This window comes from Sceloporus occidentalis, unplaced genomic scaffold, assembly GCF_023333645.1.
Source record: "Sceloporus occidentalis isolate IW3139 unplaced genomic scaffold, rSceOcc1.0.p SCAF_5, whole genome shotgun sequence".
NCBI lineage: Eukaryota > Metazoa > Chordata > Lepidosauria > Squamata > Phrynosomatidae > Sceloporus > Sceloporus occidentalis.
Window position 1 is genome coordinate 113,827,562 of NW_028316985.1, and position 27,485 is coordinate 113,855,046.

Here is a 27,485-nt window from a genome sequence, read left to right on the forward strand (position 1 = left end):
ATAAAGAGTAGGTTTAGGAATGATGGAGACGAAACATAAGGAGGAGACCAAAGGAAAGAGCGTGGAGAAAAATATAAAAGGTACTGGGAAAAACAAAAGCAATCAGGAGCCAGACAAGGGGTGAGACAGAAAAATGCCACTCAAATAGCCACTGGGGGAATCTGAAATATCTCAGATTTTCACGATGGAAACACATCAGACAATAAAGGACAATTTGCAAACGGGATCTGATGGTCTCAATAGAGTTAAAGGAAGCTTAACTTCATGTTCTTGTGGCAGTAACAGACAGGAGATTTCTCAGGTTCGAATACGAAGGGGACCATTATCAGTTCAGTGCATTACCTTTTGGCCTTGCACCTTTGCAGAGTGTTCACCAAAATGTTGATACCATTGATTGCTTACCTGAAATAAAAAGGGGATACAGTTGTACCCATATCTCAACGCCATATTACTAAAGGCAGATTTAAGAGATGTTTTACCTAAACAAGAAGAGACTGACTTTGGAACGTTATGGATTTGTAGTAAACTACAAAAGGAACCATCTAATGCCAACGAGGAAGCTGAAACATTTGAGAGCACTATTGGACACCAAAAGCAGCTTCTTGCGCCTTCTACAGATCAGGAAGTTGAAGTTGAAAAAAGAATCACCATGGCTGAGATCTTCAAGAACTGCAGACTTAATGTGACTAGTTAAAAGAATGGGTCTTCTGATATCAACCATACACCTAGTTACTTGGGGAAGATATTATTCCAGATGTGTACAGAGTCTTCTGATACCATATGAATGAACTATTGGAAGAAAGGAACATTGGACAGTAAGGATACCATTTCATATAAGAAAGTGGTGGCTCTCAGACAATAATTTGAACATGGGACTGCCTTTGATGATTCAAGGAGAAATTCAGATAACAGATGTTCGTCTTAACAGGATAGGGGTGCATTGCAAGCATTTCTCAACACAAGGAGTATGGAGCATGATAGACAATATAAGCTACCTGGAGCTGAAGGCAGTCAAGCTAGCAGTAAGTGACGACACAATATTAGTAAAGGGTCAGCATGCACAGATTCTAACAGGCAACATGACAATAAGGGCCTACATTAACAATCAAGGGGGTCTCTTCTGTGACTTTCATGACAGCGTCAAACAAGTTGTTAAATGGGTGGAGAAGCATCTCAGCTCCGAATCTGCAGTATATTTGAGAGGAAAGCTAAATGTGTGAGCAGATGATCTTAGTCTCAACATGATTCCTCCAGGATAATGGACATTAAAAAAAGAAGTGTTCAAGGATTTGGATGATCTTTTTAGTCTGTTTCAGCTGGACCTTTTTGCATCAGAAAAGAATTGTAGGTTAAGAAGATATATTTTGATAGATGGAAGCTCAGGAACAGAATCTTACCATGCTCTAATGGTTGAGTGGCTGAAAGGGTGCTGTTATTTCTTTCCGCCCATAAAGATAATGCAAAAGGTATTACTAAAAGTGCAAAGAGAAAGGATGTACTCAATGCTAATAGCACCATATTGGCCAAGGCAACCATGGTTCCCGTTAATGTTATTTCTTTTCAGTAGCGCAACCAGCATGATTGCCAAAAAGACAGAATTTATTGAGTCACAGTTTAATTCATCATCCAAACCCAGATTGGTTGGAACTGACTGCATGGGAATTGAGAGGAAGGACCTAGAGAGATGTGGTTATTCCAAAGAAGTAGTGGACACTTATGGCTTCAAGGAGACAAGCAACAAAAGAGATTTACAATAGGACCTGGAAAGCTTTTGTGATTTGGTGTACTGAGAAAGTTGTAATGCTGGATGATGTGGGAATAAAACATGTGTTGCAGTTCCTACAGGCTGAATTATGGGAAAGTCTGAGGCGCAAAACATTCAAAAAATTCAATTTTGGATCTCTGTGGAAGAAATGGTGTATTATAAAGGAGCCACTTTGGAAAATGGTTGGTTAACCTATGCAGACATATTAGTATAATAAAAAAGAAGAGAATAATACATAAATTAGGGAACTAATAATAAACAATGGAAATGTAATAAATCAAATAATTTCCCCATATATGGTGGAGGTGTAAAAAAGAGAAAAAGGAAAAAAAGGTGTGAGATTGTATTAAATCACAAATTCAGAAAATATTGAAATCAAAATTGTCAACAAAAAATCTAGAGCTCTTTAGTAATTTGTGATGAAAACTAAAAAACAGAAAAAGAACATGGGAAGATTGTGTGGTATATGGTATTGGTAGGTAGATTAGTATATGCAAAATATTGGAAGAGACTCCCAATTTCCAAATACCAATGAATAGTGGGGGGGAATAGTGGGGGGAAATGATGAAAATGTATGTATGAAGGGCGGTATATAAAAATAAAAAAATAAAAAATTGTGGAGAAACTAATGCATCTGATTAGGGGAAAAATCTATAAATGGTTTCTTGAAAGAATAGAAATTATTTTTAGAATATGTACACCAGAGGGAAGGGAATACAAAGGTAATAGGTTTTAGTAGTTGATACTAAAATATATAAATTCAAGAATTGTGTGTTAGTTGTAACAAAACATCGTAGTTTGTGGGTTAGAAGTTAAGGTAGACTTTTATCTAATTGCTTAGCTTCATATGAGAAGAGGAAATGTGGAAGGTTAAGATAGAAGACTGTGGCAGAAGAAAGATGAAAGTCCTTTATTGTCTTTATGGTTAGTGTGTTTATTGTGTGTAAGTATGTGTTCATTTAGGTCTGTAGGCATAAGTAGTAATTTGATGTTCTTTTCTCCCTCTTCTTTGTGTTGCTGTGTATTTATTTTTTGTTTTAATAATATTCCATTAAATTTAAATTTAAATAAAAACACATTTCTTCATTTGCTTTTCTATACAAAGGTCCAAAAGACACTTGCAGAAATAATCCCGTTTGAGACCACGTTAATTGCCTTGGCTCAGTACTAGGGAATCATAGAATCATAGAATCATAGAGTTGGAAGAGACCGCACGGGCCATCCAGTCCAACCCCCTGCCATGCAGGAAATCCAAATCAAAGCATCCCCGACAGATGGCCATCTAGCCTCTGCTTAAAGACCTTCAAGGAAGGAGACTCCACTACACTACTAATCCTTGGAATTGTAGTTTATTATGGCACCAGAGCTCTCTGACAGACAAGCCTAAATGTCTCTCAGAACTACAGCTCCCAGAATTACCTAGCATTGAGTCATGGCAGTTAAAGTGGTCTCAAACTGGATTATTTCTGCAGCGTGTTTTGGACCTTTATAAAGCCAGTAAGGTAAATATTCTGTACCTGTTTTTCAATTGTAATGTCCCATAAATCAGCTTAACCTAAATAAATTATTCACACGTTTCAAATGTGTTAAGTAAAATATGATTTTATTATGGTGTTAGGATCTCAAATGTTTTGGATTTTTTTGTTTATGTTTAGGCGAAATATTCATGGTGTGTCTAAAGAAAAAATTAAAAAAATGTTGGAGCGGTATGAACGTTGCCTGACTGTTAATTCAATTTTGAATTCTTCAATCCCCGATGAATTGAAAAGTGCAACCTGTGATGAAGTCCTTCATCAGAAAAAAGAACAGGGGTAAAATCAATATGTTTCCTTAGCCTTATGTATGACATTGGATGTCAAAAAGTTTTATCTAAGACCTTTTGTCACATAAAGTCACCTCAGATTGCATTTTATGAAAACATTGATTTTTAGAGAAGTATGAAACATTAGAGTGTACCTATTCATGGCACTTAAGGACTTAAAAATGTCCTGCAGTTTACAGTTCCAGAACATTTTTTTATCTAATACACTCTGTCAATACTAATTTCTGAAATTATTTTTTTCCCCAATTAATACTGTCTGACTTGTTCTTTTTCTTTTGGAGAAATACCCTGTTGAATGTAGCTTGCCTATTTTTCTAGACAACTTTATCCCTCTAATGATTACAAAACAATATTTTGTTAAAGAATTCTGGTTTTATAAGTATATATTTTATGCGCACATACACTTTTTGGAGGCTTGTATGGGCTTCCTCAGTTTGAAGGTGTGAATTTGTGTTCCTAGAGAGAAAAAGAATAAGAAAGAAGAAGGCCAGGCACAGGACCTTGTATTTTACATTCCTGGGAGGACCACCAATGGCCCTATTGTGAAGGTGGCATGTATGCCACACATTTATTTACCGTATATTTGAAAATATTGGTATATGATGAAATAAAAAAAGTGAGCCATAAAAAAAAACATTTGAAAGCATGTAAATATGACAAAAAGGAGGGTGCAGGCTTGTTTTCTGCTGCCTCTTCTCCCCACCCACCTGCCCAAGCCCTCAGCTGAGGTAGCTGAGGACCTGGGCGGAGGGTGGGAATAGGAGGAACAGGCACACACCTGTTCCTCTTTTCTCTCCCACTGCCTGCCTGGACCTTCAGCTGAGACAGCTAGGGCCTGGGCACACCTGTTCCCCTTCCTCGCCATCCCAGGTCTTCAGCTGAGGACCCAGGCAGGCGGTGGGAAGAGGATGAACCGTCATGTACCTGTTCCTCTTCTTCCCACCTATCCACCCACCCACCCATCTTTGTGTGCCCTCATAAATGGCTTTACATGCCAGGGAGGGCATGCGTGCCATTGGTTCGCCATCATGGTTCTAGTTGGAGATCCTAGAATGAGCAGGGTGTTGGACCCCATGGCGTCTCTTCCATCTCTTATGATTATGTGATTAAAACTTCATATTGCAGGTTGCCCAACTGTTGTTGTTTTCAGAGACAGAAATTCTGCTTATTACGTACATTTATCAATTTGCATGGATCTACTAAGCACATGGGCAGGATACCATGGGTCCAGTCCAGGCTACCCTGCCTTGAATTCTGACCTGGGTCAGTCTCTGGGCTGGCATGTCAAAAGGTTCATATGCCAGTCTGTCACTGCAGTGTTGTGGATCTGCCACCATACACCCCTTACTTCTTCCTTCCATTTCACCTATTCTGAAGGCACCCCTAAGGGCAGATGTGGGGTGCCTGGCTACACTCATTTGGTCAGGCACCCCTTCTGATGTCACAGGCCATGGTCATTATTTCTCTATCATATTTAATACCTTTTTAAGGGGGAGAGGATTCTAGGGATTTGATATGTTTTGTATTTTTAACTTGTTAGCCACTCCAATTTTTCTCAGAGGAGCGGGATACAAATAAATTATTATTATCATCATCATCATCATCATCATCATCATCATCATCATCATGGCTGTCAGAGAGAATGCAACGGCGGTGACAAGCAAGGGGTGTACAGGGCTGCAAATAGCTAAGTCTTTTTAGACCAGATTAAGGGTCTTTTGGGCCAAGATCAGACTGGATCTACCAGATCCTCAACTGATCTGCCTGATGTCGGTTTGAGGTTAATGGTGTGCATCACCCTGTCTGGATAATGCTAGGCTGAGGGATAGATGGGACTTCAGTGGAAGAAGCAAAATATGCATTTTATTTGCATATGATGCTTTTCCCCCTAAAAATATAGAGCAGCTTTCATGTACAATATTATTCATTTGTTTAACAACAGTTTTTATCAGCCATCTCCCTAACAGACAGTAAAACATGATACAAACATAATTCAAACTGTAAAAACATAATTCAAACAATAAACGCTCAAAAATCGTGTCACTGTCACAAAAGATTTGAAAGGAATAGATAGAGCAGTGGTTCCCAACCTTCCTAAGGCCACGACCCTTTAATACAGTTCCTCACGTTGTGGTGACCCAAACCCATGAAATTATTTTCATTGCTACTTCATAACTGTAATTAAATAGGTGTTTTCCAATGGTCTTAGGTGACCCCCATGAAAGGGTCATTCGACCCCCAAAGGGGTCCCGACCTACAGGTTGGGAACCACTGAGATAGAGTGACAAGCAGAAAACTTTTGAGAATGTGTCAATTCAGCTGTTGCACCAGTCATTATACAGAAATGTGTGTGCACATTTTAGTATGTCTTAGGGCGCATCCAATCTTACATTTTGTTCCTGATCTTTCCGATTAAAATAAAATCAACCTGGGCAGCTGATATAACTCTTTGATTGTACCAGGGGTTGACAGAAATATTCTGAGATAAACAAAATTTTTATTGATCTCCAAAATAAAATCAGAACAAAGAGGAACCAAATCTGGCACATTCTGGTCTTTTTAATCAGTCTTAATTGAAAAAGAGATTGTACTGTAATATGTTTTAGCAGAAAAGCACATGGTCCAAAATGATTTTTTCAAAAAGAACTCAATTTCATTATTTCATGTACAGGAAAGAAAATATACGTTCTTATGGAAGAAATGAAGAACCTTTCTGTTCACTTTTAAAATATGTGGATGACAACTATCTCTCAGAGAAAGTTGCAGTGGAAAATCAAAATCTTGAAAAGGAAAAGTATGACTTTGGATATAATTTACACGAATGTAATTCTGAATACAGAGTCCCTCAGGATGACTTGGATGTTTGTACATCGCCAAGAAAAGGCAAAATGGATTCTGTTTTTGAAACAGAACTCATTAAAACTGACATAGCAAAAGGGAAGGAACTCTCAGATTTCTGTGTCACTGAAAACATTCAGGAATACAGCAACAATGACTTAAAAGCTCCAGTAGAAATGAATCAGTCCACTGAAGTACTAATAGAAACAAAATCAGGAGAGAAACAAACAATGGATGGGGGAGATTTAACTTTAAACAAATCAGTAAGGCCAGAGGTGTTCAATTTTGTGGGAGACTGGCCGATAGAACAAACTATGGGGCAAAGGGTGAAAAGAGCCAGAAAGTTAGAAAAACTTACAAAGAATCACAAAGAGGATAAAGATGCAAACTTGCCCACTTTTGATTCCTTAAAGATTCCAAGTGAAGGTGAAAAATTGGACTTGATAGATGCTTCGAAGGAGATGGTGCTTTCTGTAAATAAGGAGCACGACAGTCACCAAATCTCTGCCTCTATGTCCAATGTTTATACAGAAAAGGATACATCAGGATTGGTGGTAGTAGGAGACTGGCCTGTTCAAAGCTCTCTAGAACAAAGGCAACACAAACTTAAAAGAATACCTAAGAAAATCCTTAGTGAATCAGAAGAGATTGGAAGTAGTCAATGTGATAACAGTATAAATATCCAAAGTGCAGTGGCTGACCTTTCAGGCACATTTGCAAGTACTGACAAGAAGGAAAGTTTTCATGCATCTAATAGCTCAGACACTGTTCATGACAAGAAGCCAGTACAAAATAAAAAAATACGGAAGCACCATAAATTAGCCCTAACATTTACCAATAATTTGGCCCATAGCAAACCAGAGGAACAGTTGACTCTGTTTAATGTGCTTGAAGAGAAACCTGATGAATGCATCATGACAGAGACCAACAAGCATTCACAAACAGAGCCTCAAGATTTTGCTCTTCTTTGGAGGCTTGAAAGGAAAATCATTGTTTCGCAAGATACCAATGTTTTACATGGTAGGCTAGATGGATTCATACCAAAAGATGTTGATGCCACTTTAGAATGTCCAGAAAAAATACCTTATAAAGTAACTTATGAGAAAAGCACATATGTGGAAGAAAGTGAACTTGTCAGTGTTGATGAATCTGAGAATCTAGATATTTTGTGTAAACTCTTTGGATCCTTCTCATTTGATGCACTAAAAGACTTGTATGAAAGATGTAACAGGGACATTGATTGGACTACAGGAATCCTGTTAGATTCTGATGAGAAGTTATGCAAAGATGATAACATTGGATGCTTGCAGAAAGGAGAGGCTCAATCTTCTGCCATGTCTCAGTCCAAGGAAAATACTGGTGGTGAAGGGAATGTTGCAGACTTTGAAGAAACCAAGCAAGAAACTGTGAGTGTGTCTTCTAGATATATCATAGATTCTGAAATAATTGCTAATTCAGTTGATAATGGACATCTTAAAACTTCAGACGCTTTCAAAAAAAATGCTGAAATATCCAACATGTTAGCAGATATGTTGCTTACTCCCTCAGAAATAAACAAAGGTTCTGACCAAGCTCTTCCAGAAGAATCAAAAGAGGACACCTCTGTCTTAGATTGTATGAAAACACATGCAGAAGAGATGTATCCTGTTATTCTGTCAGAAAATGAGCATCAGAACATGCCTTTACATACTGAAAAGGATGTATGTGTTCCTGTGGTGGTACCTGATGATTTTAATGGAGACTTCAGCACTTTGAAACCTACTTTTGAGGTAACTGGTAATTCATCTTCAGAAGAGTGTCAGGAGTGTTCAGTAGTAAAAGATACAGATGTTCAGGAGCTGTTGTCTGACCTAATGCAAACAGAAAATTTGGAAAATAATGGAGGCAGATTGGAAGAACACAAAGAAATGGATTCTAAACCACTGTTTTCAAAACAAGCAGAAAATAAACAGAACAAAAAGCATACTCAAGGTGATGACATAACCAAGATACTGAACCCCACACCTGCATCAAATCCTGTCAGCATAGATTGTCTGGAACTGACCTTACCTCCAGAATTAGCCATTCAATTAAGTGAAATATTTGGACCTGTTGGTGTTGATTCAGGTATAGTACCATAAAACATTACTGTTTCTTGATACCCATATTCATTACAGAGTAGGATCTTCAATGTGATGACGTAGTTGATGCATTGTAGCAGAAAGTCAAAAACCTGAAGGCTTTTGTACTAGGAAGTAAGCACTCTTACCTCTGCCTTGATGATCTCTGCCATGGAAGGAGGGGGAAGGAAAGGTAGTGGTGAGAGTGGCCCGTATAGTGGCCACTCTTGCGTGCAGCTGAGAGAGGAGGACCTGAGAAGGACATAATTACATCTATTATTTTGAATATCTGTTGAAACCAAGCAGCTGTGAGAGGGGAAATTTGTTGCAGTACAGGTGATTTTTTCAGTCCTTCCTCCCACAGTGCCTTTGCTCCCACAACTGTTTGAAATAGTAACATTTCCATCTCCTCTCTTGGCGGCATGTACAAACTACATTTTGAAGGTGTCTCATCTTCTAAAAAAGAAGGGGGGGAGAGGACCCCAACAATTATCACCCAGTTAGTCTGACATCGATACCAGGGAAGATTCTAGAGCAGCTCATTAAACAGAGAGTCTGTGAACATTTAGAAGGGAATGGCATAATCACAAAAAAGTCAACATGGGTTTCTGAGAAACAAGTCATGCCAGACTAATTTGATCTCTTTTTTTGACACCATTTAAACTGCCATGACAATGCTATGACATTTTGGGAACTGTAGCTTTATGAGACATTTAGCCTTCTCTGTCAGAGAGGTCTGGTGCCACAACAAACCAGTTCCCAGAATTCCATGGTATTGAGCCATGGCTGTTAAAGTTGCGAAAGTAATTTAAAGTACTTTCTTTTCTATCACCTCGTTTGAACTGGGGTCCGAAGGGCTACTGTGCCCATCTATTTTAGAGAGGCCCTCTGAATTATTTCAAGGAGTTATGTTTAATTCAGAAGTTACATTTATAATTGTCATGACCAATTAACAAAGTTCTTGAGCAGTACATTTAAAAAAAAACCAGTATGAAGAATGGAATTACAATTACCGTATAAAACAATAAAATGAAACACAGCAAGTTTTAAAACAAAGAGAAAAGGCCAAAACCAAAAATCTTTTTACATCTTACAAAACCATGGTGCTGTATTCAATGTAATAAAAAATGCCTGATTAAATATGCAAAAGTTCATTTCCATTTGTATATAATCCCTTCTATCTATGTCTCCTTTTGTTGAATTAAGGATCACTAACCTCTGAAGACTATGTGGTTCATATTGATCTCAATTTGGCCAGAGAAATTCATGAGAAATGGAAAGCATCTATTATGGTTAGTTATGTTTTTTCTAATGTCAGGATTGTGCTTTTTTCTTATGAAGTTACCATTTGTAGTTTTTAAGAAATCTGAAGAGAGAGATTTACTAACCAGTAGTATTGCACTACTTAAATTCGCATGAGGTTTAAAACAGCTTTATGCTTTAATATATATATATGAATTATTGTTGTTGTTGTTTATTTGTATGGCCCTTTACAGAAATAATCAGTTCAAAGTATTAAATCCTGCCAGAGGCATACAATCTAATAATAAAATACAAATTATAGAATAATTATAAACATATTATGTAAGTAAAATTCAGTACTATAGAAGTAACTGACATACAGTCAAATATAAAATTATAAAACAATCCCAAATGTGTTATTTATTTATTTATTTATTTATTTATTTATTTATTTCCTGCTTATTTCCAAGGTCGGGATTCATGGTGGCTTACAAAGGTTAAAACAAACATAATTTAAAATTCGCAGCATACAAAAGTGAAAAGGCAATTACATCACCATAACATTTGAATCCAGTTAAAACATATCAAAATAGCAATAGCAAGAAATAAAAATCTACCACATTATGCAAGGTTGGTTTCTTTCGAGCATGGGCAGGTTTGTACAGGAGAGTACAGTCTTGGACCTGAGCCATATAACATTTTATAGGTCATCACCAGCACTTTGAATTGTGCCCAGAAATAAATAGGCAGCCAATGGAAAAGCTATTGCATCAAGAGGGTTAGGTGCACCCTGTACTTAGCCTCAGTTTAGATTTCTCTTATTCAGCCTCTCTAAGATACTTGCTTGTTCACTGGGTGGTAGAGCAGAAAAGGAAGGAAAAATATGATAGTCATGTGGTTTCCAAGAGATATCATTAGTCAGGGATGCCATTTGAAAAATAGCCTTTCTTTCTTCTTTAAGTCCAGCTGTTGTAGCTTGAGAGACATAGATGTTAAATTTTCCAATTTATCTAAATCAACAGATTAATTTGGAGAAGATAAGGTATCGTTGGAATCAGAAGCTGAGTGCTGGGAGGATGACAACTTCAAATTAGATTGTTCAGTAGGTTTAAAAAGATAAAGGTTTCCCCTTTGATGTGATTGTCAAGTTGTGCCCAACTGTAGGGGGCAGTGCTCATATTCGTTACTAAGATGATGGTGCCAGCGTTGTCATGTGGCCAGCATGACTAAACATTGAGGTGCATGGAACGCTGTTACCTTCCCACCAAAGTGGTATCTATCTACTTGCACTTTTACATGCTTTTGAACTGCTGTGTTGCCAGAAGCTCACACTAGTGATGGGATCTCCCTCCATCACGCAACGCTTGGGTCTCGAAATGCCAATCTTCTGGCCTTGCTGTTATCAGAGTCAACATCTTAACCACTGAGCCACCATGTCCTTCAGTAGGCTTAGTGCCTTTAAAATAAACAGTGCCTAACAATGTCCCAAATGGATTGATTATTAATCTTCACACTATTTGTTCTCTTCAGGCTAAAATTCAGCGATAGTTATATATTTACTAATGTTTGATAAATGCATACCATAATACGTAGAACATGTAGATAAATAGCATTATTTTGATCCAATTTACTGCAGAAATTTAAACCATAGATGTCAAACAATGTGTGAAGGAAGTAATTTTTAAAGAAAGTGCATCACATCTGTAAAGCAGGAAGAAGTCATATCAATGTAAAGTACTTTTCTTTTGTTCCAGAAGTGGAAGATAAGAGTTTTAGGACTGTTGAATGTGGAGGGATTGGTCAAAGATTTTAGAAAGAAAGATTACATAATTTTGGATTTACATTAAAAATATAAAGGAGATGCTTAATGTAAGGAAGGTTCAAAATTACAAGCATGAGTTGAAGGAGAACTGGCAAAACTATAGTCAAAGACTAAGGACGATATCACATGTTATAGCATTATTATAGTCATCTCTTTGTATCTGGAGGGGATCCATTCTGGACTCCCCTGTGGATAAGAAAAAAATGTGGGACTTCAAGTCCTGTTATCCCTAATGGTGGTGTGATGTGTGCGGCCACTAGCGCAGGTGCGCTCACATGCTTCTGTTGAAAACAATGGGGCTTGCTGCCTGTGGATGCTCAGATCTGCGGATGGCAAGCCCTTGGATGGTGAGAGCCTACTGTATTCCACTTTAACTGCTGTGGCTGCCTTCTGTAGAATCCTAAGACTTGTAGTTTAAGGAGGAGCATTTAGAATTCTCAGCCAGAGAGCTCTTAGACCTCATTAAACTACAAACGCCAGAATTCCACAAGAGATTGCCATAGGAGTTGAAGTGGAATAACAGTGCTATAACATTGTAGCGTGGTATTTCCCAGTTTCTATAGAAGCACAATTGTATACAGTTATACCAAACTAAATAAATTGGGGCATAGCCGCCATTGGATTAGGAGACTTCTGGCTAGAAGCCCTGGACTTCCAACTAGGGGCCTTCTGCCATCTCTTACCCTGTTCCCAAGTCCCTGGCCTTATGGACAAGAAAGTAGCTGCAGCTGTGTTCAGGATACCCATGTATACAGTGGCATCTAGGTATCCACTGGGATTTGGTTCCAGCCCCCCCCCCCCCCCCCCCCAATATATACCGAAATCCATGGAGGCTCAAGTCCCATTAAATGCAGTGGTGAAGTAAAATCGTGTCCCTTATATAAAATGGAAAAATCAAATTTTGCTTTTTAGAATTTATATTTTTTTTAAAATATTTTCAAGTCCAGGATAATTGAATCCAAGGATACAGAGGGCCAGCTGTCCTACTAATTATGACTACTGAGCAGTGCTCTGAACTAAATACTGAATTGCTGCCTAACTTGCAATAAGTGTTGAGCTGTGTGTTTCATAAGTTAAACCAAAAATGGCTATAATTCACTAAAATATCAACACCTATGATTATAGGATGATGTTAATGATAATACATCATTTTCTTCATACATCTCAGGATAGGAAATATCCTTCAGATGTTGTTGGATGGTAACTCCCATTGTCCCTTTTCAGCATAGCACTGAGAGAATATGACTATTTATTATGCTGATTATGCTGATTATGATATTTTCAGGGCTATATATTTCCCAGCTCTGATATTTGGAACTAGCATTTTAACAGTAAGAACTCATTTTGCATGGTAATTGAAATTCAGTTGGTTATGTGTGTTTGCATAACATGCAAACCTGTTCTGAATCAATAAAGTCATCTAAATAAATTTACGAGTCCTGATATTCAGAGGGAGCCATCAGGCAGACCCAGCAACATCTTGGACTGCCTGAAGGAAGAGGCCCCTCCCTCCTCAACTGTCATCTCGGCCTCAGAGGGAGCCATTCAGGCAGACCCAGCAACATCAGGGACTGCCTGAAGGACGAGACTTCTCCCTCCTTTAACTGTATTTTGTATTGTATTACGATTTTACTGTACACCGCTATGATCATCGCAGAATAGCGGTCTATAAATAAAACATATTATTATTATTATTATTATTAAGGCATACTTATATATGTTATTCATTAATATTAAATGTTTTAATTTAGAAACGTCAAAAGAGAGAAGAGGAATTGAACAAGCTCCTTGAAGAAAGTAAGTATATGCTGTTATTCTTTACCACATGGATATGGGCATTATTAAAATAGAATTATGCCTTAAATATGTGTCTAGGAGGCAAAGTTATGAGCCTTGCCTAGCCATAAATAGTACATGTGACCCGTGGCTAAAATTTGCTCACTCCTGCTTTAAAAACAAGAAAAAGAAAGCACTTGAATTTCCTTTGCCTTTTTTAATTCTTTGAAAATTTGTCTTTCAATTTGCCCCCCTGAAGATCCTATGCTATTTGAGCACTTACATCTAGATGAGCTGGACAGTGTCCTTTCTCAGCATACGAACAGTCAAGGAAAAAATACTGAAAAACCACCCATTGATGAACTGGCTGGAAATGTAGCGGCTTCAGACATTTTTCCTTTCATGGATCATTGGAATGTCCAGACACAGAAAGTATCACTTCGTGAGATTATGTCTGAAGAAATAGCCTTGCAAGAAAAGCATGAGCTGGTATGTATATTTTTCTTATAACTCTGGGGTGAAACAGACCACCCTTAACAAAGCCAGATTGGGGCCACAACAACCACACACCATGGCCCCAGTCCGCTTTTTTGCTGGCCAAAAAAGGAGCGGCAAATAGCTAGTCTTTTTTCCACCCTGATGTGGCAGAAAGCTGGCTTTAAGGCGCTCCGGCGGCTTTTTATGTCGGTCTGTTCCGGCCCTATGTCTGAGCTATATTTCTGCCTGTTAGTTGCAATAGGCAACAGAAGGGCATAAGATAAGTCAATTGGGGCACGATATTTAGGGACATCCTATCCTCTGGCTCTAATTTCTATATTTATTTATTCACCCACCCAGTTTGCTCACACTATGATAGCAATAAACACTTGATGTGCTATATAGCCAAGAATTTTGGTGGTTGTTTTAGGAAAGAAAGAGGATGGCAAGGCAACCAGGACTGTTCTTGACACATACAACAGTGGTAAGGTTTGATTGTTAAGCCATTGCCTTTTAATTAGTGATTACATGAACAACCATACAGGTAATTTCTTGAGTGTAAATCCCTTTGAACTCATCTTTGAAAGCAACCTTTTGCCCTTAAATTAAAGTGGCTAAAGCTAGAGAATGTCTCACTGTAAACAGTGGACTGGAATTAACAAAGCAGCAGAGAAATTGTGTGAACTGAAATTATTTTATTTTATTTTACTTACAGAATCTATTTTTCTATAGTTTTTTTCTAGGTACATAATTATATATATACATATATTTAAATCCCCTTAGAAATGTTTTCCTTTCATGGCTAGAAAAGACTGTGCAGCCAGGCTGAAAGAGAAGCAACTTCTGGAGATATTCCCAACCATAAATCCAAACTTCCTAATGGACATGTTCAAGGACAACAAGTGAGTTTCTGATAAGATGTGTATCAGTGAAAAAGGAGTTTGTCTGTCCAAAAGGCTGCTTAGTATTGTAGATTAACATAATAAATATTGTAAATATAAAACTGCTGATAGTCTTAGGGCTAGTCAACATGTTTAAAATACTCCTCTTTCCATGTTTAAAATACTCCTGGAATCTGGACACATGCGATTCATAGGAGTTCAGTTTTTTTCCAGAGGGCTCCCCAAAAAACTTAAACTGCATGGAAGTTTTTACCAGAGTATCTTGCTGAAATCCATAGAAATACTCATTATCACACATGTGGCCACTTGTCTGCTTTGCATACATTGGAATGGTTGTGCAATTTATTTATTTATTTATTTATGGTATTTATACCCCACCATTCAGTCCTAAAGGCTCTCAGAGCGTCTTACAATTATTATTATTTTTAATAAGACAGTTCCCTGCCCTCAGGCTTACAATCTAAAAAAGACACGACACAAAAGGAGAAGGGAATGGTGGTGGGGAAGGGATCAGGTCCTGCAGTTCTTCTCTCCCTCTAAGGCCTGGACCAAGACAGATGGACTGGAGGGAGGGCTCGGCTTCTTAATCTAGGCCAGGCCCAATGGAGCTGGGCCTGCATCTCTGGGTAGCACCAGATGAACTGGAGGGAGGGCTCTGCTTCTTAGAAGGCACTTGGAAGGCAGAGGTCCAATTAGCAGTAGAACCAGCAGCTTTTACCTCCCCTAGGATTCCTGATAGTTATTTTTGGCAGGGGGAGCATGAATAGATGTGAATTTGCACAGGAAAGTGAAGTTAATTAACTGTCTATGTGAATATGTGAAAATGTATACCAATTCACATAGTATCTTTAAGTGTAGACTAACCCTAAATAACTTGGTGTCTGAATATCTTGAAGACCACTTTCGTTGTCATCATCAGAGGTTCCCTTCCAGGTCTCCCTGCTGTCTTAAATAAAGACAAATAGTGACTAATGATCAAACTTTATTAGCTTGGGTGTACTAGCTCCCAAATTTGGTGCCTGGTTTCCCATGGAAGCTTGCCAGACACCAAAATTGAAAATAATATTAACTGGTCAGATGTTTTACATCTGGTTGAGCAGCTTGTGTAGATTACTGCACACACTCCTAGTGCTGCTATTCCACTTTTACTGCTCTGGCTGCCTCTTATTGCATTCTGAGGCATGTACAGTCACTCCTCCTTTCTCATGGACTTGGGATCCACATTGTTGAATATGTGTGGAGGGACAACCTCCATTATTGTCAATACGCGCTCCCACAGCGTATCCCCTGCGTGCTCGTCGGGGCATGCCCCATTCAAGACTATGGGGCTTGAATACGTGCAAGTCTTCATTTTCGCGGGGTGTGTGTGTGTGTGTCTGGAACATATCCCCTGAGAAAACAGAGGGTCGACTGTAGTTCAATAACGCCTAAGAGTTCTCTGGCTAAGAATTTTAAATGCCCCTCCCCAAACTGACAATCCCAGAATGCAACAGGAGGCAGCCAGACCAGCACAAGTGGAATAGCAGCACTATAAGACTGTAGTGTGGTAACCTCCTGTGTTTTCCAGATGTTGTTAAACTGTAATTACCATTATCCCCTACAATCCACTCTGCTGGTTGGATATTATGGAAGATACAGTCCAACAACTACTGGGTAGAAGTTTAGAACTTACATTTTAGACCCTAATTTTTATACTGGAATACTGGCTTTTTGCTTAATGTTTCATATTTCAGTGAGTAAAATACACATCATTTTAAAATTTCAGATTCAAAATAATAAGAGGTATAATAAGCTTCCCAAGCACATCTTGTTGGCGTACCTCTCTCTTGGCTTCCATAGTAGGTGCAAAGATAGTGTCCATTGGCTTGCTGTTACCTGTAGTTTTGTTAAGCCTTTATTACTTGCATTACCATTATTTTATACAACAAAGAAATGAATTAAGAATTTGAAATGAAGTATTAGAAAGTATTCTTCTCTTTCTTGCTTTTTCTTTGCATTTTTCTTGCTGCAGAATGATTTGGCTATTTTATTCCATTATCCCTTTTCTTTTCAATTTGTCTCAGTTATTCTTTGGAACAAACTGTCCAGTTTCTGAATGCAGTTCTGGAAGCTGATCCAGTAAAAACAGTTGTAGCCAAAGAAACTGCTCAGGGTGCCATTCTGTCTTCTAACAGTGCTTTGAAGAAAAAGGTAAAATCTGTTTTACACAGTCATTAACATATATATTTTGTAAAGAGAGCTGTATAAAGACTAATTAATTACTGGTATCCATTTCAATTATAATATAAATGCTTGTCTCATCTTGGCTATGCTGAACTAAGCAAAGAGAATGTGAGCTGCTCTGCACATCATGGAATTGTCTTACATGTTTTGGACTGTGTCCTAAGTGTAGCTTTCATGAATCATAGGTCAAAAAAACCAAGGAACCAGAAGACATTCTCAGTGAGAATGTTTTTCAAGACTTTGAATATCCTGGATATGATGACTTCAGGGCTGAGGCATTTCTTCACCAGCAGCGTAGACAAGAAAGTCTGAGAAAAGCTGGGGAAGCATATCGCATGGGAATGAAGCCTGTAGCAGCATTTTATGTACAACAGGTAAATTTAATTTAACCAGTAGCTGGGCAGTCTTTGCCTAATCTTGTTGGAAGATTTTTTGCATTCTCTGTTCTCCTCCTTAGATAAGTAGATTTTCCCGCAGGCAAATCCTGCTGTCTCCCCTCATACAAACATCCCATTTGCTCCTGTTGGATCACAGGGCAATAACTTTGCAAATTGGTAAACAAACCATGTGATTCAGGTCACTCCCCCTTTTAGGAAGTACTCTCTCACACACAAAGATTTTCTCCTGCCCTGTTGGGCTCTCCATCTTCCTCCTTTCTCAACTTTCTTTGAAAAGATGGCGAGAGAAATATTTATTCTTTACCTGAATTATTAATTAGCTAGATTAGGATTAGCCTCTATGCATATGTAGCTTTAAGCCTTAGTAAAAAAAAGTGCTCCACTGCCAGATACTTTGTTAACTAAGCCATACCTGTATTTCTCTGTGTCTTGAACCCCAGCCTACATTTTGCCCTCTCACAGAGTGCTTTTGAACCATAGTACTGAAACCATCACATCTGATTCTTTTATAAATGTTAAGGGAGAATTTGATTCTTCTCTGCCAGTTGTTTATTTTCAGCTAGGGCTCACATGAAGTTTCTTTTTCTCTCCTTTTCCTTTGTCTCTTTTTGCTCTCTATTCCTGCTTCATGCAATCTTATTTATTTACATCTCACTGTAATCCATCTGATCAGGCCTTACTTGACCTACTTATCGAGGCATTGAGACATTATAACTCCCTGCTTGTGAGAATTTTTTTGAGTCCTAGTGTTCAGCACTACATTTAAGTTGCTCCTCATGATTTGATAGCTGATCTATGTTTGAATAAAGGGTCGCCTTCATGAGCAAAAAATGAAAGAAGCAAACCATGCTGCCGCTTTGCAAATCTTTGAGAAGGTGAATGCCTTGAAACTGCCTGAAAATCTTTTGGACCTGCATGGTCTTCATGTGGATGAAGCTTTGCATCATCTGGATAGAGTACTACAGGAAAAAACAAAAGGTACCAGTCAGTTTCCTTCTAGAAAGATGTTATTCTGTTAGATGCTATGGAATTCTCTACCAAAGGAAGCTCAGTTGGCACTCTTCCTGTTCTTCTGCTGGCAGGCCAAGATCTTCCTATTTAAACCAGGTCTTCAGTTTTTAGTTTGGTTGGGGTAGTGCAATGGATAGGTTTTAATGGGCTTTAATTGTTTTAAACTAATGCTTTATGTAAGATGAATGCTTTTTTAGTTTTAGAATTCCAGATTGTTTTTAGCTGTCTTGCTTTAACCTATGGTATAAGCTGCTTTCGGTCCCATATGGGAGAAAACTGGGATGTAAAATAAACTAATTCTGAACTGTATTAAATTGCTTTGCCATCACTGGGAAAATGTCATGATTGTGTGTTGGAGGAGGATATAACTTAGTGACTAGAACATATGCTTTATACAGTACATCCCAGGTCTAATTGCTGGTATTTAATTAACATAATCATAGACAACCAGATAGATTTTAGCAAGCCACTATCTAGTAGACAAGGCTAGACAAGATGGACTTGTGGCTTAGCTCAGTATAAGGCAGCTTCATTTGTCTGGATGTAGCAGTGAAAATTATCATAAAATCCCTATGTTGAAGGTTCTTAGACAGGTAAAAAAAAATTTGCTTTCTAAAGAGAGAATATTATCATTTTTGTATAACAGAGTACAACCTGGCTGGTGGTAAGCCATATCTCTACGTGATCACAGGAAGGGGAAACCATAGCCAGGGAGGAGTTGCTCGTATCAAACCAGCCGTTATGAAATACCTCACAAACCACAAATTGAGGTAAGTCAACGTACTGTGACTGAAACCTGCATCTAATGGATTAAAAATTGATGATTATATTCAAGGAACAATAATACTTAAATCTTTCTACAATGCCTCATTCATCGCTAGGTCTGCAGTATGCTGCCTGTATTTTCTACACAGCTTCTACAGTGAGCCGTTGGCATCTGCTGAGCTTTGCTTCCAGGACCACCACTGTGGATACCAAAATCCATAGATGCTCATGTCCTGATATATACAGTGGCATAGTAAAATGGTGTCCCTTATATAAAATGGCAAAATCAATGTTCATTTTTTAGATTTGAGTCTGTGTGTGTGTGTGTGTGTGTGTGTGAGAGAGAGAGAGAGAGAGACCAATTCTAGGCCATGGATGGTTGAATCCATGGATGCAGAATCTGTGGATTCAGAGGAACAGCTGTACATAGAAGTAAGAGTCAAGTCTGTATGAAATGCCAGAATGCTATTGCTGTATTAGGATGGCTACCTTGGTTAGCCCATTGGTGATGATGGCCTCTTCACATTCCTGGGGAAAAGTGATTGTGGAATAAAATGTGGAAAATAAATGCCAACAACAGCAGCAATAATAACAGCAGCTATGATTATATGAGAATATGCCACAGTAATCTTCTTTCGCTTACCTTGTGCTTCTCAAATATGTTGATTTGTAGCAGCCAGCATGTTCCTTGAACAACTAATCTGGAGGGTAGCAGGTTGGTGAAAGCTGTGCTACACGTAAAAGAGAATCAGGGGAATCATGAATAGGAATTTAGTAGATTGGGACTATGGAGGAATTTGAGCATAGCAGAAAGTAAATTTGTACAGGTTTTTATTTAGGTCTCTAGGCTAGCTCAAACACCCTACATCATACTCTAACACATTTCTTTATTTCACGTTGGAAAACATCTTACTATATGTCTGAAGGAATAGCTGCTTTAGCTGATGGTCAGGGAACAATTTCATATATGTCCCAGGGCTTGAGCAAGACCACCATTTTTTTGGTTATTGTTGTTTTAATTCTGTGAATAGCGAATCCCTTTCCATGTGCTGTGTCAGAATCTACAGCCGACCCTCCATATTCATGGATTCTATCATCCACAGCTTGAAAGCAAACATTGATTTTCCCATTTTATATAGGGGACACTATTTTATTATGCCATTGTATTTTACAACACAGACTTCTACATATATGGAGAGAGAGATCCCAAGTATACAAGCAAGTTTCAAAAAAGAAAGAGGCAGCAGGGATCACATTGCAAACATACAATGGATAATGGAGTGCACAAGGGAATTCCAGAAAAAAAAGTCAGTACAGTGGTGCCTCGGGTTACGAAATTGATTCGTTCCGCTGTCAATTTCGTAACCTGAAAGGCTTTCGCAAGCCGAATCCCCATAGGCGCTAATGGGGAAAAGCCGCTTTTTGGTGCGAAATCGCGCCGAAAAGCACCAAAAGTTTTTTCGTAACCCGAAAAAACTTTGTTAACCCGAAACAGTTTTTTTAAATTAATTTTTTTCGTATCCTGAAAATTTCGTAACCTGGGTAATTCGTATCCCGAGGTACCACTGTATGTGCTTTATTGACTACAGCAAAACATTTGACAGCATAAATGAGTGTACTACTCCAAATGTTTGTCTTGATATGTAACCTGTAGTCAGGACAAGAAGTTGCAGTCAGAACTGAATATGGAGAAACAGAATGTTTCCCAGTTGGTAAAGGCGTCAGGCAAGGGTGAATTCTATCACCCTGTTTGTTCAACATCTATGCAGAAAATATCATATGTGGAGCAGGCTTTGACTCAGAGGCTGGAAGAGTGAAGATCAGAGGAAGAAGTATTAACAATCTAAGATATGCAGATGAGATAATACTCTAGCAGAAACCAACAAAGACCTGGAACAGTTACTAAAGCAAGTCAAAGAAGGAAGTGCTAAGGTAGGCTTAATGCTGAATATTAAGAAAACAAAAACATTGACTATGGAAGAATTACATGAATTCATCGTAGATAATGATAAAATAGAAATAATCAAAGAATTCCCATACCTGGAATCAAAAATTGACCAGGGTAGAGATTGCAATGAAGAAACCAGAAGAAGACTGGACTGGGAAGGGCAGCTATGAAAGAACTAGACAAGATCCTAAAGTGCAAATACTGAATACTAAAGTTAGGATTATCCAAATCATTGTATTCTCCATCACCATGTATGGATGTGAAAACTGGACAGTGAAGAAGCCAGACAGAAAGATAATCAACTAATTTGAGATGTGATGTTGGAAAAGAGTGCTGAAGATCCAGTGGGTCCTAGAACAGATAAAGACCATACTCTCTCTGGATATCAAGATGATTAAATTGAGGTTATCATATTTGGATGCATCATGAGAAGGAAAGACTCATTAGAAAACGCAATAATGCTGGGAAAACTGGAACACAGCAAAAAGAAAGGAAGACTACACCAGATGGTTAGACTTAATTAAGTGGCCATGGCTTTGAATGTACAGGATCTAAGCGGAGTAGCGGAGGACAAGTGAGTGTTAGAGATGTCTCATCCACAGGGTCACCATGAGTCGGCAGCTAACAACAACAAATTTAATGCAACGTGAGCATTCATGGATTTTTGTATCCACTGCTGGTCCTGGAACCAAACTCCAGCAGATACCAAGGGCCCACTGTACTTTTGATGCTGCTGTATGTAGTTTTTGTATGATAAGGTTTATCTTTTTCTTTATTTTTTTAGGTTTATATTCTTCCTTGATGTCAACCATTGTAAAAGCTGGTTGGACTCCATGGTTGCTCTTGCAAATACAGAAAGATTTTTTTTTCCTGCTCAAAAAAAGGGCCATTTTTTACCTAGTGAGAGAAGTGAAACTAAATCCAAAACTGGTCATATGTCCATGAAACCTCTTGGAGAAGCATAACAAGCAGTGGTGTCACTAGGGGGATTCATCCCGCACCCAGTGACATTCCCAGAAGAGATGACACCTCTTCCCCAATGCTGTCCTGTACTTCTATTCTGGAGGAGAAGGATGAGGTGGCCCATTGGAGGCCGAGCGTGCTTCCCCCTTCCTCCAGAGGACAAGGACAGGACAGCCTGATGGAGGATGAGTTGGCTGCCCCCGGAAGCTCCATTCCTGAAGCCCCCCCCCCCCCCCCAATCAGGTGACACAATAGCTGGGGATGCCACTGATATGAAGTACTCTAGAACATACTCTTTTGGCAGAGCCTAGGTTTTTGTGGAATGGCACTATTTCCCTCCTATCCACTGTTTGGAGTCAATCCTGTGTGAATCCTCAATAATGTTATCTTTAATTTCCAGTTTTGCAGAAATAAAACCAGGCTGCTTGAAAGTCATGCTGAAGTAAATGGATGTCACTAAGAAGAGGACTGCAAAAGCTGACATAATTTCAAAGTTTATTGGGGTTACCGTGGTACTTTAAAGAACAATATTTTGCTGGAAATGTTTTAACTTATTTTTAGAAGGTGTTTTTTGTCAGCATCACTTCTCCTTCCCTCACCAAAACTGAAGGGGGTATTTGTTTTTGAGAGATTTATTTTTATAGGCAATTTGATGTCATGATATGCATTGTGAAGAGTCATGATATGCATTGTACAAGAAGTGAACTTTTAAAGGGAAACAAAGTTCAGTTTTGAAATACTATCCTCAGATTGTGAAAAAAACCTATTAATATCTAGAATGCTATGCTTTTTGACATTTCCTTTTTTGTATAAGCATTTTAAAATAACCCTACTAAGTTTTTAAGAGTACTTCAAATGTTTTAAAATATTCAAAAGGGTTTTTTTTTTTTTTGGTTGGGAGGGACAAGTTACAGTGGGTCTAGTAGTTAGTGCTAACAACTATTTTTATTCTTCTGTTTTCATGAGTTTCATTTTTCTCTTTGTGAGGAAGAGAAGAAAGAGAAAGTGTTCTGTATTATACAAGAGAAATAGCAGATCTTTTACAGCAGTGAGTTATTTGTCCAATCCTTTCTGCTTCTTACATTTTCCTTCTTCATTCCTCTAATACCTTGGAAGAATTGACAGTATAGCCCAGTGAAATGATGAACTTTGTTATGAAACAACAGAGGTACCTAATTCTTTTGTCTGCCTTTATCTGAGTAGTGAAGAGCAGTTTCTGCCACTTATGAGCTTGTTTGGAGTTTTATTATGACTCGAATGTTTCCCCACATTCATCCTAATTGGAGGTACTGTCGACATGCAATAGAGAGAGCCTTTTGTGGACAGGGCTTTCCCTATCAATATCACTGTCAGAGTCTCCCCCATCATCACGGAAGATATGCGCCAAGAGCACTGAAATAGAATGTCCCTTCTCTTGTCAGATTCTCTTGTCTACTGTAACTCCTCCTTGTGCAGCAAAACCTCTGCACTGGGGGGTTGTTTCAAAATCTTGAAAAAACAAAATGTAAGGGAACTCTATATTTTCTATTTTGCTTTCTTGTTGGAGAAAACACCAGCACATTGACACCATGTAAGAGGGTGCAGGTTCATGTGACATTAGCAGGAACACAGATAGAAACATGTCTTTAGTGACAGCTGCTGCACTGATGAAAAAAAGTGGTATCTTCTGAACTGACATGAGTGTTCGGATCTCAAGTACAACAGTGTGTGCATGTGTGTCCCAGTTATATCATCTCCTTTAAAAATCTTTCTTTGTTGTTGCTAATAACAGTAGTTTGTGTGGATTTTTAAATGTATGAATTCATTGTTGGGAATAAGTGGCCTCAAAATATTTTTAACGTTAAAAAATAAATAAATTGAAAAATAGAGAATGAGATTAGTTATCAGATTAACAGGATTGAATCTCTCCAGTGATATCCAGTGCCTCTGTAATAAGGATGGGCAAAGTGTGTCTTGATGTTTCTGGACTGCAGTTCCCAGCAATAATTGCCATTGGCTATGCTGCTTATGTCTGACTGGAATTGCAGTCCAGGGGCATCAGGAGAGCCACACTTTTTACATCCCTGCTGTACGCCAAGCTAATTAATACCTATAGACATATTTTAAGAACAGTGATAAGTGTGATATATTTTCATGAAGAAAACTGAATATGCAATCAATTTATATGTTTATTCTTTAATAATGGAGCTGCAAATGTTCTTTAAAACAATACCTTTTGTAATTTCATGGAGCTTTTAATACAGCTGAAAATTGCATGTGAGCAATTGTTTAAGTGGATGAATATGAACCATTCTTCATATTCTCAAGTTGCCATTTCGGTAAGGTACTAAGAATAATGTTTTCAAAACTAGACATTTATTTACATATAATATGGTGGAATTTAAATAATTTCAGACATTTTTATGCATGTGTAACAGTACGAAAATAAGTTGCATGCATACACAATAAGACATTTTATGGAAGTTCTTAGTTGAAATGAACCAGGATTTGATGCAGGTGCCCCAGTCTTTCCAAAGAGAGCTGTGAGTGAAAATCAGTTTTTGAACATGAATCTGTCAAGGCTTGTGATTATCTGAAAAGAACTCTGAACAAATATAAGATGTTGAACATCTGGCACAGGAAGTGGCAGAACAGAAACCCACATTAACTTTCAATTTATGGGTATATAGATTTATAGGGGGAGAACAAATGCTTATTCTATTTTTATTGATCAAGGATTTGAGGGAGGTGCATGTAAACAGGAAAATATACCCCCCCATCTAATCTTGCTGCCCCTGCTGAAATAATTAACAAATGTTGACTCCTCTGTTTTTAAAAACAAAGAAACACAAATTCATGTGTTCAGCAAAACACTTATTCAGGAATATATAAACCAGGAATGCTTCACCTATGATGATCAGGACATACATGTCTGTTTTCTTTCATGTATACATGATGGAAAACCATTATCTTGCTTACAAAAAACCTGAACAGATACAGTGCTCCAGATGGAAAACTCCCAGAAACTCTCACTATAGGGTATTTTGGAAGCTGTAATCCTGAAAAATACTGTTTCCCAGTTTGTGCTTGGGAGGTCGCACACTTTTTCCTATTCTGAAAGGCTACCCAAGTAGGAAAACCATTGTCTGAAAGTTTCAAATTACTTGTACTCTACAGGTGATAAATTAGAATGCTTTGTTCAAATAATTTTAATAGGACTGCCGCTGGAAGTGACTAGAATTGTACACCTCTCTGCACACATCAGTAAAGTTGTAGTGGATTATTGAACAACAACCATATGACTGATGACTTATATATCCATTTTAAAAAGGACTTGGCTTTGCTGAAGAAATTCAAAATGAAATCTGAATATAGTATCTATGAAGACATTGAAGGAAGTATGTCCTTTGGAACAGATCAGCCCCCATAATTATTTTGCTTTCCCATTAAACTTAATTAAAAGCCCTGTTAATATAGCCAGACAGACTTCATAAGCTGAGTAATAAATCTAACTCTGCTGTGCCCATTTTTTTCATTAACCGAAGTTCTCTTAGGTTGACTTCCTAAAATGACACAATGCCCATATACTGATATCTATTAAAGTTATTATTTAGGATAGGAATCATGTTGCATTCCAGGTATTCTTGGATTGCAAGTTCCAGCAGCCTTAGCCACCATAGCTACTATATTAAGGAATACTGGTAGCTGCAGTATTAATAACATTTGAAGGCCTGCATGACCCCTCCCCTGGCTGAAATTAATTACCGTAGGGCTATTGCTTTACTATAAACTTAACTTTTATTGAAAAGAAATGTACTCAGGACAGTGGGTTTTTCTCTGAAAAGTGCCTAAGGAAAGGAAAGCCTTCCCACCAATTGTTCTTAGCAAATACTATTTTACGGAGAGATTTTAACTATAGTTTCAATTAATCATATGCATGCAGGCCAGGTTTCAAAATGTTACCTACTCTTTCCTCATCACTTGAAAAGAATGTATCACAAAATAACAAATATTACACAGATTTCAGAACACTGGTAAAACATTAAAGGCTGGTTCACACACATTATATATATATATGTGTGTGTATATATTTACTGTGTTTTTAATGGATGAACAAGCGTGGAGTAATTGATCACATATATGGCCTGCACTGTAATGCCTGTGGCCACAGTATCATCTTTTCCGGTCATGATATTTAGGGAAATTGCTGCTGGCCATAAGCAGGTGCAGCAATCTCATATTAACATTTCTCCTTGTTATCCTATACCTGAGGATGATTACAAATATTCACAAGGAGGGGGAAATCATACTGATGTTTTTCTTTAAAAAGAAGAAAAAACTGTTGGGAATCTCTACTGAACAGAAAAATGTATTGTCTCACTCTTAAAATGTATGAATTAAACTTTAGAGTACTACTCAGTCTCAAAAATCCTATGGCCAGTACATACATGGATTTCTTTGTCCTTTTTTAACATGTATAAACCTGTTGGTTATCTGTTTTGTAATGTTTGGTTGTTAGAATATAGAATTTCTTATGTGAAGACTTTAAAATAAAATTCCTTAATGAAGAAGTTTTATGTTGCCTTTTTAAAAGAAGCTTTAGAACCTTCTCATTATCAGATCTAGCAATTACTGAGAGAATACTCCTGGGTTTGGGCTCTGGATTACAGGTACTAGTGCCATTGTGTGGTTGTTGCTCCATTGTAACTAAGCAAAAAAAAAAAAAGAATCCATATAGAAAATGAGATGTTTGGAGAAAGGCTGTATCTCAATAGAATTCCAGATAATTCTGTATGGAAAGATTGGCTTCTGGAATGTGGGGAGAGCATACAGTCAAACCTGTGGTTTGAAGTAGTACAACCCAGAAACAAGATCACCACTTCAGTAAGAACTAGCACTCAGTCCTAAGAGAAATAATTTTTTTCAGGGGAGAACTTGAAACACTGCAAGACGTGAATGGCCTGCATTCATTATACACCAGTAGAAATTGGTGGCTGCTTTGGACCCAGTGTGGTGCAGTGGTTTGAATGTTAGTTTAATGGACCACGACGCTGGAGACCCATGGATACCACACTGGATGATCTTGGACAGGTCACACTCTCTCAGCCTCAAAGGAAAACAAAAGCAAAAACCCCTCTAAAGAAATTGTGCCAAGAAAAAATTTCACAATACAGTTTTCATAAGATGGAAGTGACATGAAGGCACCTAACAACAACAGAGACAGCCAGTGCTTTCTTACATTCCAGGTGCATGTGTAAAAACAGTTGAATGCCATGGATTGTACTTAAGACAAATTATAGCTACCCTTAGTGACTGTAAACTTTCCTTACTTTTATTCCTTTGGGCCAACTGTCTTTTTCCACAGTACTGAATAGGTCAGAATTGTAAATGCAGAACTGAGCCGTCTTTAGAACAACTCATACTTTAAAAGCCATTGCCCACTGGCTTTATAAAT

At 38.0% G+C, this 27,485-nt stretch overlaps 1 protein-coding gene across 5 annotated transcripts in view; it reads left to right on the forward strand.

Moving 5' to 3' along the window:
- Positions 1-26,601, forward strand: part of N4BP2 (NEDD4 binding protein 2) — a 37,838-nt gene extending 11,237 nt beyond the window's left edge. For 3 of the 5 annotated variants that reach the window (XM_089525137.1, XM_089525136.1, XM_089525138.1), the window contains 11 exons: positions 3,421-3,576; positions 6,259-8,531; positions 9,731-9,816; positions 13,340-13,385; positions 13,624-13,853; positions 14,625-14,743; positions 16,807-16,933; positions 17,152-17,340; positions 18,174-18,342; positions 19,022-19,145; positions 22,452-26,601. In XM_089525137.1, the coding sequence (XP_089381263.1) occupies positions 3,421-3,576; positions 6,259-8,531; positions 9,731-9,816; positions 13,340-13,385; positions 13,624-13,853; positions 14,625-14,743; positions 16,807-16,933; positions 17,152-17,340; positions 18,174-18,342; positions 19,022-19,145; positions 22,452-22,497 (3,565 nt within the window). In that variant the 3' untranslated portion in view covers positions 22,498-26,601. Of the gene's footprint in view, positions 1-3,420; positions 3,577-6,258; positions 8,532-9,730; positions 9,817-11,402; positions 11,496-13,339; positions 13,386-13,623; positions 13,854-14,624; positions 14,744-16,806; positions 16,940-17,151; positions 17,341-18,173; positions 18,343-19,021; positions 19,146-22,451 lie in introns of those variants that run through there. The other 2 variants (XM_089525139.1, XR_016281284.1) reach the window with 2 other exon arrangements.
- Positions 26,602-27,485: the final 884 nt, after the last annotated feature.